The sequence below is a fragment of the Chiloscyllium plagiosum genome, unplaced genomic scaffold, assembly GCF_037043375.1.
Source record: "Chiloscyllium plagiosum isolate Xiang-an unplaced genomic scaffold, Cpla_swu_hap1 HiC_scaffold_34, whole genome shotgun sequence".
NCBI classification, from domain to species: Eukaryota; Metazoa; Chordata; class Chondrichthyes; order Orectolobiformes; family Hemiscylliidae; genus Chiloscyllium; species Chiloscyllium plagiosum.
The window spans coordinates 38,238,208-38,252,430 of record NW_028270172.1 but is presented as its reverse complement, the minus strand read 5'-3'; the positions used below and the strand labels follow the sequence as shown (position 1 = coordinate 38,252,430).

Below are 14,223 nucleotides of genomic sequence, written 5' to 3'. Positions count from 1 at the left end.
TTGTTGTGTGACTGTGAACATCAACTACCATGGAACTACCAAGGATTTTAATTTTCCTCTTACTCAGCACAGTATGGAGATTAAATTGAAGAGACTCTGAAAATGGAGAGAGTTCACAATGCGCAAATTAACCAACTGAGTAACCTTGAGCTGCCTGCTAATTGAGTTGCCACAGATAATACATGATGTGTTCAATGGCTGCATGCATTAGCAGGGGGTCAACCAATATTATTAAATTGGACTAAAGCTAGCATGTGTTCTGAAAAAGTCGGTGCATCATGGCTAAAGCAAGTGCTGGGATTCAGTTCTCAACTGATTCTGACATAGAAAAGAGAAAAAGATTGCTTAATCATAGGAAAGCAAGGTATTGCTTAACTAGGAGCCAATGAAGGTCAGATCCACAGAAGTGTATGGGTCCACCCCTATCCACTCCTCACATCCTCATCTCTGCCTCCTCGCCTACGCACTCCTAACTTGCCTTCAGCTTCTGCTCCCCTTCATCTGCATACTTTTCCTCTTCATTTTCTTCCTCTCCATCTCATCCTCATGCCCCTTCATTCCTATTCTAATTTGTAATTTCCCTGCACCTCTATCCTCTTCCCTCTTTAGCCCCACTTTCCTCTCTTCTTCCACTCCCTCCTTTCTCTTTTCCTGACTGTTTTTACTCTATCTTGCCACTCCCCTTTCTTTGCAATGATGGTTCTAATGCAGCAGTGTTCTGTAAACTGAGAGTTGTTAGTGGTACTTCCAGTAGCAGTTTGAAAGAAATATAGAAGTACAGAGCTATGCTCACTTTTGCAACTATTGGCAATGTAGACATTGCTTTTTTGAGGTAGGGTTTGTGGCTGTAAGATTGTCAGATTTCAGTAAGGACTTTCTCAGGGTATTGAGACAACTCTGACGTTGTGAAAAGTCAGCAAGGAAGTTTGCTCCCTGTACGTCCTGTGCTAATATGATCTGCTGAGAGACCTTTTGCTTACTACCCATCCCTCAATCCATTTTTTAGTATTTAATTTTGAAATGTTGGTGTCACCGGGTAGACAAATACTTATTACCTGTCCTTGAGAAGATTGTGTTGATCAATGTGTGCAGCCACTCTGAGGGTCTGCAATATTCACAGCATGACAGAAATCACTGTTGTTCACAGATTTCAGAGATCAGTGCAGAAAAAAAAAGTGGGAACATTGGTGGTAAGCTTGCAAACAGATGCAGTCCAAGTGGTGATGATGCTCTCATGGGACTGTCAGGAAGTGAGTTCCAGGATCATCATCCAACGCTGATGAAGGAATGGTAGTATATTTCAAGCCAGTATGGTTTGCGACTTAGAGTGGAAGTTGGCAGGAGAGACATCCCATTCGATTGTTCCATGAGTTAGAGGTTGTAGGTTTTGGTAGCTATTCTCAAAGCAATAATTAGTGCTGTGCATCTTATAGAAGTATACATTGCAGCTACATCCATGAATCATTTTAGGCACAGAAGTGGACTATTACGCACTTGGAATCCATGACAGCTATTTGAAGAGCAAACTGATCATTTGCATTCGCCTTTTCTATCTCTAACCACTACACAGCATGGGATTACTTCGTACCAGAAAGGTGGTGAACAACAACTACAGGAGTTTCCTCGATGTTAAATCACTGTGATACATATCCCAAACAATGGGGAGTGTTCCATTGAACCAGATGGTATTGAAAATACTCACATGAACTGTACTGGGTCACTTTCCTTAACAGTCATATTCTTATCAGCACTTTGCCTAGTTCAGGATGACTTGCTATGTAGTTCACGCAGATCATCGCTCGTTCACATTGGCCTTTGCCTTCCTGTCATCAACAGGCTAAGAAAGATGGGAAGAAACCTACATTTGAACAGTTTAGTGAAAATGCACATAGCTTTTGATCCCATCATTGTCACTACACCTTTTAATAAACATACAAAAGAACCATCTAAGTACTTTTGTGGTGCCTTTCACAAAGCTGTTTGCACAGCTGTCCCTCATGACTGCTGACCCATCCCATGCCATTCCTAAAGGTACAGAAGTCATATGGTAATCTTGATATAACAGAGCACCTCATCAAGTTTCTCTATGCTGCATGCTGTTCAAGAGGGGAGGAAATTTAAAGCAGAACATAGTATCACTCATTCCTTTTGGAAGTGCTGAATCCTGATTTGTGACTGTGAAATAGCCAAAAAATCACCCGAACTAAATCATTCTCCCTGAACCAAGTTGTCAGTCATATGTTTCATGTTTAAAGGATACCTTTGCGAAAGAAACCAAACTACATAATCTGTAGTGAACTAATAAAATGCCGGCAGAATGCAGAATAGACTATTCCTGATGTCCAAGATTGCAGAATTGGTATTAAGGCAACTAAACATGGCAGAACATGAGGGATTAATAGTATTTCTTCAAGATTCTTGAAACAACTTGGTCATTGTGCTTGTGCTTGGTTTATTCTGTTCTACACAAGAATCATCAGCTTAAACTTATCCTTGAATGTTTGACATTTTACAAACATCATTACTATTCCAAAACCCAGTGATGTTCTCTCAATGACAGCCAGCTATTTACCGATTTCACAATGCTCTGTGTTTTAAGATCTTTGAGTGTCTTCTCTTGCAGTACATATCTTTAGAAGTATAGACCATCCTCAATATTGACCAAGCTGATGTTCGTAAGCATATGTGAACACATTTGGCACTTAAGCAATTTAATCAAAAATGACTTCCAAAAGAAGCTGAAGACGTGTGGGCAGTTCTGAGGAGCATTAGCACCAGAATTCAATGTGGCACACTGGCCTGCTTTAAAAATAATCCTAAGTGATTCCAACTTAAATTGAGACAGTTGTTAAAATATTTCTTTGCTACAGAGTATTTGGAATCCCCCTTGAACAAGGGAGAAGTCTGTGGAAAACACTGATCCATGACCACTACAGGGCTGAGCACTGTGAGCATTGTTCAATATACAATATACTGCATGTACTTGAGTAATAGTTGATCTCCTGTCATAGTTAGCTCCCTATTTTTGGCCAAATAATTTGGAATTTTCCATATATCTCATGTAAAAGTCGACCCTAGTTCTGCACAGATGACAGATGAACATTTATGAGTCAAAAGTGGAAAAGCACAGCAGATCAGGCAGCATCCGAGGAGGAGGAGAATCGACATTTCGAGCATAAGCCACATTGCTGATAAAGGGCTTTATGCCCGAATCGTCGTTTCTCCTGCTCCTCTGATGTTTATGACTTGCTGTGCTTTTCCAGCACCGCACTCGATTCTGATCTCCAGCATCTGCAGTCCTCACTTTCTCGATGTTTATGAGTCATTGTGGCGGCTGTCACATCCTGCGCCAGTTTCCAGTCTGTCGGTTGTTCTGCTTTGCTCCCGGTCTTCCAGTCCGCTGGCTGTTGTGTTCTGGTCCGGGTTTTCAGAATTACCATAATTCTTTTTTCTTCTTTATTCATTTCAAGATTAATTGGGCTTCTACTAGTGATACGGTATGAATTTCAGCCCCTCAAAAATAGTATCCATGTAATAGTCAACCCCATAAATTTAACCTTAAAAAGTAGTCAAAAACATTTGACTATTACTCGAGTATATATGGTTAGCTGTCAACAACTACGTTCTGCAAATTTATCTCTGCTAATGTGTTCGCTTATGCCACCCAAGCTTCATCCCTCTGGACCCTGAATCACAAGCTCAATGAAGACATTAGGGAGATGAAAATCTGCTTCAAAACATGACATCTCCCTTTGAATCCATCTAAGACCTTATCCCATGTATTCCACTATGGTAATGCCAGTGGCAAAATAGAATTGCCTGTCTGGGGATAGTTAAAGGCAAAAGCATCATTTGAATCCAACATAGTTGGGAGTGATTCTTGATCGGGCTTTATTCTGAAAGGAACATCTGTCCAAAACCAGAGACATAATCAATACTGTTGCTGGATCAAAGTGAGTTGTAGCTGCCACAGCACTCTGAATCACAGGACATACCCTATCATACTCTGCAGTGAAATACTATGAGCCTGTCAGGTAGGTCATCATACACAAATCTTGATGATGTTGAATTGAATGCAACAATTCAGAAAATACCTGGAACCCTTTCTGCAAAACCTCTCCCCTGGCTTTGTGTTCTCAAAAGCACCACTCCCCCACACATCCGTCGACTGACAAAAAGAAACCCAGCAGCTGGTTTAAACCATTCATGTTGCACCTTGCTTAATCACTCATGACAGTCTTGTCAATCCACCCACTGACTGCCTTCCTTCTTAGCACTCCATATGGGGCAATTTTCTTGAGAAATACCCAAAAGCAAGCATCTTTTGGACAAAGGAATTGGAAACATGAGAAGTTACCAACAAATTCCTGATGACAAACCCCATCCGTTGAATGTCGGGCTTTGAATGACCAAGGTAAAGGGCTCCTTGCTAAACAGGTTTGGACAAGCCAGGTTCAGTTTAATTAACCTTTGTGCAATTTTACAGAGCCATAAATGATGCTATACGTTATTGTGGAGTTTCCCCTCCACAAACTAAGTAAGACTAATCACATTAAGTGGTAGGAATAAAGCATAGCTAATAATTATAGAAACAGGCTGTAAAAGCTTAACATTTGTAATCTTAGATTACTTGTTTCTCATTTCAACTAGTACTTTTACATATAGTCTGATTTTACAAATAATCCATTGTTACCTACTAACAGTCCACATTAATAGCCAACAATTTTAGGACCTGAGCTTCTCCCCATGTCCTTACCTAAATCTCCACATTCCAGATCTTGTTATCACATAATTTGCTATTACATACAACCCATTTTTATCCAGTAACAGACCTTATTTATAGTTATTCATCCTCCTAGCCTGACCAACTCTTTATCTGTCCAATTCTTTGGGCTCTATCTCCACCTATAGGTTACTCATTACACCCCCCGTGCCCCCCCCCCCACCCCACCACCACTTCATCTTCTGTACAAAAAACATTTTTCCCTAGCTACCCTCAGTTTTAACAATGCTCAAAAATGCTTTATCTTTTATGTGCATTGTGGATGCAAGAGCAAGCCAGAAGCTTGAAATTTTGGAACCAGTAACACATCTCTTCCTCGTTGATTCCTCAGAGTTTGTCTATCATCTGCAAACCGTAGGTTGGAAGTGTAACAGTGCACTCCTCACGTGCCTGGGTGTCTGCAACTAAGACTATTGTCAAGAAGATCAACAGTATCTAGAATGAAGCAATTTCTTAGTTGGCATCCCATCCACCACTTTGAACACTCATTAGCTCCACCACCAGATCACAGTGGCAACAGTGTATACCATCTACAAGATGCAATTCACAACATGCCAAGTCATCTTTGACAGGGACTTCTACGACCGGAAGTGCAAGTATAACAAATGTATGGGAATGCTGCCACTTGCACATTCTGTTCCAAGCCACGCATTTTGCTGACTTCAACATTCCTTCAATATTGTTGGCTCACAGTTGTGCAAATCCCTTCCTTAATAGCACTTTTTGTATGCCTGACCATATGTACTGCAGTTCAAGAAGGTGGCTCACCATCAGCTACTTGAGGGTGACTAGGGATGGACAACAAATGTTGGGGTGCTCATATCCAGTACAAGAATGAGTAAAATATCATCATTAAACACTTGACTATTGCGTATTGAGTATACGCATGAGTTGATTCTTATGGAATCTGCTAGTTCATCGCAATTTCTCACTGTAGTTTGAGCGTATATATTACGTGCTATAAGTGATCTTGTTTCCTTTCAAAAATTCCTTCATAACTGGAAGTACCACTGTTGTTTGGAAATATGGGCTATAGTATAAAATGTACAAAGTTGGCTGTAATCTCCATCTTTGCTCTCACTACTGGTTTTGAATTATGAAGGAAACTCAACAAAATTTGTCAGTTCTTCCAAATGTATCTTTAAATTTGAAAAATTAACTTTCAGTTACATTTGAAGTAAGAATTTCTGATGCATAAAAATCAGTAAAGTCTGTCATGACACCATACATCCCTCTATATGCCTTGATGTATAAAAGGAATTTGGATAACTAGCCTGCATTTTCAATTTTGGAACTATTGCTAGAATGGAAAATAGCACTCTAGACCGGTTGTGATATAGAAGTGCTGCTCCCTGCAGTTGCAGACCATTTGACAACTCATTTACATTCCATGAGATATGCAGTGTAAAATTTGGTGATCTGGCTGTGACACCATGCCTGTCAACTACCTGCTTCTAGGATTTTACCAAGCAGCCTCCTTGTACTTGGGTCAATTGAGGCCCGAATGTGGTCAAGCAGTGCAACTTACGGACCTCTTCCCAGCAGCAGTATAGATGCTTCCCAAGTAATGTGGTGAGGCCAGAGTCAAAACGTGTGGTGCTGGAAAAGCACAGCTGGTCAAGCAGCATCCGAGGAACAGGAGAATCGACGTTTAGAGCATAAGCTCTTCATCAGGAAGCACGTTCCTGTTGAAGAGCTTATGCTCGAAATGACAACTCTCATGCTCCTCGGATGCTGCCTGACCGGCTGTGCTTTTCAAGCACCATACTTTTTGACTCTGATCTCTAGCATCTGCAGTCCTCTTTTTCTCCCAATGTGGTGAGGCAACGAATTATTACCTTGCAGCTTCTTTCCCCGGTGGTTGAACCTATCTGTGCAGGTCCCGTGCTGGCCTCCTGATTCCCATCTGCCAGTTTGCCCTTGTCCAAGCCCCTGGCCAACAGCCTTCCTTAAAAACATGCTTCATTGTTGATAGTTATTGGGAACTGGCTGCAGTGGCCGCTGTAGCCATCACTCCCAGTTGCTGCTGAAGTTAGAGAATTGCCTTTTATTTGGCTGAGCTTTTTGTACTAATTAGTGCTCAGACAGGCATAAAATCAGCTTGTGACTTCAGTGCCACACAGAGGTGGACTTAGTTGCTACTTCTAAAGTTGGCCTGTGTATGACTTCATCTGTTGAATCTAAACAAAATGGGTGGTGGAAATCATGTATAAGACAAAAATAAAGAAATAAAAGAAGTGTCATAATAGAGATGCAAATTCTTATAACATTTAGAAAGTGTCAAAAGTCATCCTGACATTAACCAAGCCTGATGAAGCCAAGGGAGATGAAGTATAGGCAAAGAGGTTCAAGGTAACTATTAGCAGTTGAAAGCTGATAAGGTTGACTTGGTGTTCAATGTAACATTTGTGAAGGGGATTACTGTCTCCTACTCCATCGCTGTAGGTCAAAATTATATTTCTACTGTTTTACTTGTTTTGCTTGAAATGGATTAATCACTTAACTTGCTCAAATGGACTGTTGAACAAATGGATATTCATTACAGTTGCTGCTGATTTATACCTGGTGTCAGGTAGATTGTAATTTTGCTAAATGTAATTCTGCAATGTAGATCCCTATATATCATAAAAAAGTTAAAAATGGCATAAAATACTAGAAACCAGTCTTTTCATGTCATGTAACACCACTAAAATTTTATTTTTATTCCCTTGTGTTTTATTCAGCATGATATTACTTTCAACAACTTTTTTTGTAAAAGTCAGTTATGACTCAAAAGATTTTTTCACAAAAGTTTCATTCAAGTCACGGAACTAAGTTCACAAAAAAACACAAACCAATAAATTCGAATGACTTGCCCTCCAAAGAGTTATACTTATGTGATATGCAACTATATGAGTTGGAAAATTTTGATGTATTTATTTGTTCAATGCTTTACCAACTATTAGTAAATCAGAAGGTTTAAAATTGAGAGAATGAGTAAGGAATTATTAAATTCGGCAATCTTAAATAGCATTCTGAAAAAGGAATACAAGAGATGCTGATGTTTTCACATAAATAAGAAATTTCCTGACCTGCTTCATAAGCAACAAATTGCTTTTTTGATTTGAAATTGCTGAAAACAAATGTGATGTGACTTTTCTTTTTGATTTTGTTTGAAGGTCATTCTGTGAGGCTACTGGGTCAGAAGAAGGATAAGGGTAAACGGTTGGGTGGAGCCAGACTAGATTTGCCAAAGATAAGGAAAAACCCGCTGATAGAAATCATTTCTGTGAATACTGGGTAAGTTTCTTTAAAGTATGCACGATACTTAAGCATGCAGTTTTATTTTCCAGTGCTCTGGTGCATCAGTTTGTAATGCGAAATATTCCATGAAGCATTTGGCATGTTTGAAATTGTACAATGGATTTTATGCCATTTGTGAATTTTCTTTTGTAATTTTTTTATCGAATTAGGTCAGTACGAATTTTCAGCCATGAGGAAATATACTTCAAGATGATTTTCCATGAAACATGCTGCTCAACTTGGTAACACATTTAGTGACCCTGACTGTGGAATTAAACCAGCAATGCACCTCAAGATTTGAAAGCATTTGTTATGGAACTCTGATCATTTTTGGAAAATTATTTGCTTTTCTTCTTTAATTAGTCATTGTTCTACAGAGATTGGTGCTGGGTCCACTTTTGTTTGTCATTTTTATAAATGACTTAGATGAGAACATGGTTGTTAGTAAGTTTGTGGATGATACCAAAATTGATGGGAGAGTGGACAGTCAAGAAGGTTATCTATGATTACAAAGAGATTTTGATGAGTTGATTCAATGGGCGAAGGAGTGGCAGACGAAATATAATTTGGAGAAATGTGAAGTATTGCATTTTGGTAAAACAAACGGGACAGAACTTACGTAACCAAAAGTATGGCTCTAGGGTAGAGTTGTAGAAGAGAGAGACCTCAGGGTTCAAGTTCATAGTTCTTTGAAGTTTGTGTCATATGTACACAGGATGATTAAGTAGGCTTTTAGTATGCTTGCCTTCATTGCTCCGTCCTCTGAATATAGGAGTTGGGATGTCATGTTGAGGTTATAAAGGTTATTATTAAGCTAGAGAGGGTTCAGAAAAGATTTACCAGGATGATGTTGGGAATAGAGGATTTGAGTTATGAGGAGAGGCTGGGACTTTTGTTTACTGGAGCGTAGGAGGTTGAAGGGTAACCTTACAGAAGTTTATAAAATCATGAGGGGTATACATCAGGTGAATAGCAGGTGTATTTTCTATAGGGTGGGGGATTTCAAGACTGGGGGCATATGTTTAAGATGAGATGCAAAATATTAAAAAAAAAGACATGAGGGCAATTTTTGAGACAGTGTGGTTCGTATGTGGAATGAATTTCAAGAGGAAATGGTAAATGTGGGTACAGTGGCAATATTTAAAAAACATTTAGATAAGTACCTGAATCAGATATGGATCAAGTGCAGGCAGGTGAGACTAGTTTAGGATTATGTTCAGCATGTACTGCTTGGACTGAAAGATTTTAATATGTTTGTGTCAGTGACGTTAAAGGAGGGTGCATGAAATTTGACAAAAGACATTTCAAAAATATAAACTAATTAGTATCCATGTACGATGGAATCCAGTTTGTCATTCCAGAGTTTCGTTTTTTAGTTTATATCTTTGAGCCTATGGAGATTGGATTTTGCATTATTCTTCTGTTTTCCAGTAATTCACATACCTTCTAACCACAGTATAAAACAGAATTTTGAGCTGATAAACGTAACTGATTATATATATAGATACAATACTTAAGAAAACTTCTGTTTACTTTTTCTCTGCTCCACAGTGGAATACCAGTAAGTAAAGTTGCTGCAAAAATTTCATGTTGATAATTATTATGGCAACTAATGGAATTTGAATTAAATTTAAAAAGTCAGAGTCTTGGGATTCTTTGAGAGGTAATTCATTACCTGTTTCCCCAGTGCCTTTCTAACCATCTGTAAGTAACAAGTTAGTAGGGAAATGGAATATGTTGCACTTACAGCACCAGGGATGGTGACTCAGTGGTTAGCACTGCTGCTTCGCAGCCAGGGACAAGGTTTCAATTCCTGCCTTAGGCGACTGTTCATGTGGAGTGTGCACATTTTCCCCATGTCTGCATGGGTTTCTTCCGGGTGCTTCGGTTTCCTCCCACAATCCAAAGATGTGCAGTTCAGGTGAGTTGGCCATGCTAAATTGCCCGTAATGTTTAGGAATATATAGGTAGAATGTATTAGTCAGGGGTAACCATTGGATAATAGTGTAGGGGAATGGGTCTGGGTGGGTTACTCTTCAGAGGGTTAGTGTGGACTTGTTGGGCCAAATGACCTGTTTCCACACTGTAGGGATTCTATGTTATCTAGATGACTGCAACTTTAATCATACTCAAGAAGCTTAAAACCATGCAGGACAAAGCCAGCCTACTTGATTACTACTCCATCCACCACCTTCAACGTTCACTACCTTCACCACTGAGGCAGTGTGTCTGGCATTTATAAGATGCACGGCAGTAATTCACTAATGCTCCCTCGATAGCACTATCAAACCCATGACTCCTACCATCTCAAAAGACATGGGCAGCAAATGCAGGGGAACTCCACCAATTGCAAATTTCCCTTCAAGTAACAAACTGTCCTGACTAGAAACTATAAGATCACTGTCGCTGGACAAAAGCCTGGAACTCCCTTACTAGCAGCACTGGGGATATCCCTACATCCCAAGATAAGAGCTAAACATCTCATTCTCCAACAAACTTAAGGATGTGCAATGAGTGCTGACCCAGTCAGTGATGCTCAAATCTCATGAACAAATAACAATAAAGGCTGCAGAGATGCTTCAGTCTTTTTCACTGTTGCATTAAAACACAAACTGTTAATATTCAACTACATTGATGATATGGCCAAGTCTCCAATGGCAACACACTAAGCAGAAAAAAATTACTGAATTATCCAGAGCTAACTCCCTATGTTTTTCAGTGCCTTTTACAGTACAGGATAAGGCCACTGTGTTTGCAAGTCTTTTTTAGAATGAACTTGTAGGCAGCTTGGGATACTTAAGTGTTTTCTCAGCCAACTCAAAGTGATTCTTAACACGTAATTGTGCACAGACCCTACATGATTTGCATTATCATTTTACTGTACTTAAAAATAAGTTGTCATTTTTTTTTTCCCCAGTGGCTCAACTACAGTCTTAAAACTCTAGTCTAAATTAATTACTGTAAGTAATGGCATACATTACAATGAAACGAAGAAACCTAAATATGTGTTTCACTTGAAAGCCAGACTTGATGTTTTTCGATAAGTTAGAACTCAACACTAATAGGATTATTTACTCTGAAAATGTCATATGAGTTTCTCAAGAAGCACATGTAGAATTTTTCAGCTCAATATTGTTTTGCTTTGGTTTTTGTATTCATTTGATTTACACTTTATTGGAGAAGGTCAAAGTTAAATTGACTAAATTTAGGTAAAATTAATCTTCATTCTTTAATCTACGAGAAAGGTTGATGTAAGGGAAGAGATAAAGTGATAATTCATATTTGACAATGTATTGATGGTGTACTTATACCTGTCTTTCTTTTTCTTTGAGGTCAAAATTTATTTTTCTCTGTGTGAAAGTCAAATTATATTTTCTGGCATTGTGCAGTTATACAAGCAGTGTAATTTCAAGACAGATTGCAAGTAGTAATCAAAATCTCCACAGAAAAGTTGAAACCTTTACACTTCTGCAAGGAATCATTCTGAGAGAATCAAAGCAACTGCATTCCCTATATACTGTTCACATAAATTAATTAAATCATCATTTATAATTCAATTATCTACTGTTCAGGTGGGTAAAGGAAACATAAATTGTTCTGTTCCATTTCTGAACAAAGAGATTTGAAAACTACAGTGTATTTTGTAAATTCTAAGAGATATATCTGAAATGAATTCACTTTTCTGATAGTCAATTTTAGGTCCAACTGCAATCTGCCTTTTGAGAGCCCCTTGAGAGAACCATTTGAGACCAGAGATCTTTTAGTTCTGTTTAGAAATTGCTCATGTATCACGTAATAACAGAATTTCTGCAGTGCAAAAGAGGCCATTGGGCCCATTGTGTCTGTGCTGTCTCTTGTAGGCTCCTCTTACTTCATACATCTCCCCATCTTCATGTTGCCCTGTGCATTTTTTTTTTCAGATAACAAGCCAATTAGAATCATAAAATCCCCACAGTGTGGAAGCAGGCTATTCAGCTCATCGAATCCCTCCAAACGGCATCTCCAGATCTCCCACCCCCATCCCTATAACCCTGCATTTCCTATGGCTAGTCCACTTAACCTACATATCCCAGGACACTATTGGCAATTTAGCGTGGCCAATCCATCTAACCTACACACCTTTGGACTGTGGGAGGAAACCAGAGCACCTGGAGGAAACCCGGGTAGACACGAAGAACATGCAAACTCCACACAGTCAGTCGCCCGCAGGTGGAATCAAACCTACGTCCCAGGCAGCAGTGTTAACCACTGAGCCACTGTTCTCGCTTGAATGGTCAATTGATCCTGTCTCCACCACACTCTTGGGCAGTGCATTCTAGATCATAATCACACATTTGCTTGAAAAACCTTTTCCTTGTATAATTAGTAGTTCTATTAGTGGAATCAAGGGTTATGGAGATAATGCAGGAACAGGATACTGATTAAGGATGATCAGCCATGATCATATTGAATGGTGGTACAGGCTCAAAGGGGAAATTGGCCTGCTCCTACACCTATTGTCTATTGCTCATTATCTTAAATTCATGCCGTCTTGTTCTTGAGCCTTATACTATTGAGAACATACTTTCTCTATCTACGCTGTTCAGACCCCACATGATTTTAAATAAAACTCTCTCTTCTCCAAGGAAAGCTGTTCTAACTTAGCCAATCTATCTTTATAACTGAAGCTTGTCGTGCCTGGAATTATTCTTATGAATCCTTTTTACACTCTTTAGTGTCTTCACATCTTTCCTAAAGCAGATTACCCAGAAATGGGTGGCAACGTCATAAGGAAGTTACATTAAACTTCTTTGCCTTTATACTCTATTTCCTTGTTAATGAAGCTTAGAATGCTCTCTATCTTACAAAGTGCTCACTCAATCTATCTTACCACCTTCAATGATATATGACTACATGCATTGACAGGTGGAACTGGACATATCTCAGGCAGTAGTGGTGTTAGAGATGTTATCTGCAAGTTATGATTCTGTGATTGTGTCAGGTTGTTGCTTGAGTGTAAGACAGCTGTCTCTATTTTGGCACAACATCCCAGATGAACTATTTTTGCCATTGTCATTTCCTGTGCCAAGGTCATTGCTAGTGGTCTCTGTTTTCATTTCTTGTTTTCATAACTATTTCAGAAGGCAGTTAACAATCAGCTAAGTTGAGAGTTTGGAGTATCATGTAGGCTAGACTTAAGCACATTAGTGAATCAGATGGGTCAGTTTTTCAGACAATTGACAATGGTTTCAAAGACCCTGAGCTTCCAAATGCTTGCCACTTCAGTACACCACTTTTTTTCTGGCTTGCTGCAGTCCTCTGGCGAAGTTCAGCACAATATGGAAGAACAGCACCTCATTTTCAGCTTGGGAACTGCAACCTTCTGGACTTCTTATTAAGTTCAACAACTTTAGGACATTAGCACCTTGCCCCATGTTTGATCCCACACATACTCACCAGGCCGCCTTATTACTGGGCAGCTGCCACACACTACCATTGTCAACCATTATTCATTCCCCCAGATGACCTTTCTTTGTCCAACTGTTTTTCTCTGTCCCTTTGGGCTCTATACCCACCTATTGTTTACTCTCCTCCCATCTCCTTGCCCCCATCTTCTGTATAAAAACCATCCTTTTCCTTGCTACCATCAGTTCTGAAGAAGGGTCATTGGATCCAAAGCATTAACTCTGTTTTTTTCTCCACAGGTGCTGAGAGTCTCAAGCACTTTCTGTTTTTGTTTCAGAGTTCCAGCATCTGCAGATCTTTCATGTTTTTTTGATGAAGCTAGTTTACCTGATTACGTTTATGACTAAAGCACTGAGTCAGAGCTATGTTTTATAATAAACTGTAACACATTTGATATGCTGGAAGGTGACAATCAATTTAATTAATGATTGATCACATAACTTAGTAAAAAGGGTTTTAAAATATTTGGTCTTCAAATTTTCCTTTCTCCCCCTCCTAATTTCCTGCCAGTTTACAGTGAATTTTAGTTACTTTTTTGAATTTAATTTGTATTGTTCTTTCTATTACAGGTGCCTGAATGCTTGCACATACTGCAAAACCAAACATGCAAGAGGAGAGCTGGCCAGTTACTCAGTTGCAGAGCTAGTAGACAGAGCCATACAGTCATTCCAAGGTAAGTTTTAAGTACACATTTGTGCAGTTTACATGTTTTC

At 39.2% G+C, this 14,223-nt stretch overlaps 1 protein-coding gene across 3 annotated transcripts in view; it reads left to right on the top strand.

Moving 5' to 3' along the window:
• Positions 1 to 14,223, top strand: part of cdkal1 (CDK5 regulatory subunit associated protein 1-like 1) — a 616,294-nt gene that overhangs the window by 166,909 nt on the left and 435,162 nt on the right. For all 3 annotated transcript variants that reach the window (XM_087978607.1, XM_087978608.1, XM_087978609.1), the window contains exons 7-8: positions 7,942 to 8,062; positions 14,080 to 14,183. In XM_087978607.1, the coding sequence (XP_087834733.1) occupies positions 7,942 to 8,062; positions 14,080 to 14,183 (225 nt within the window). The remainder of the gene's footprint in view (positions 1 to 7,941; positions 8,063 to 14,079; positions 14,184 to 14,223) is intronic.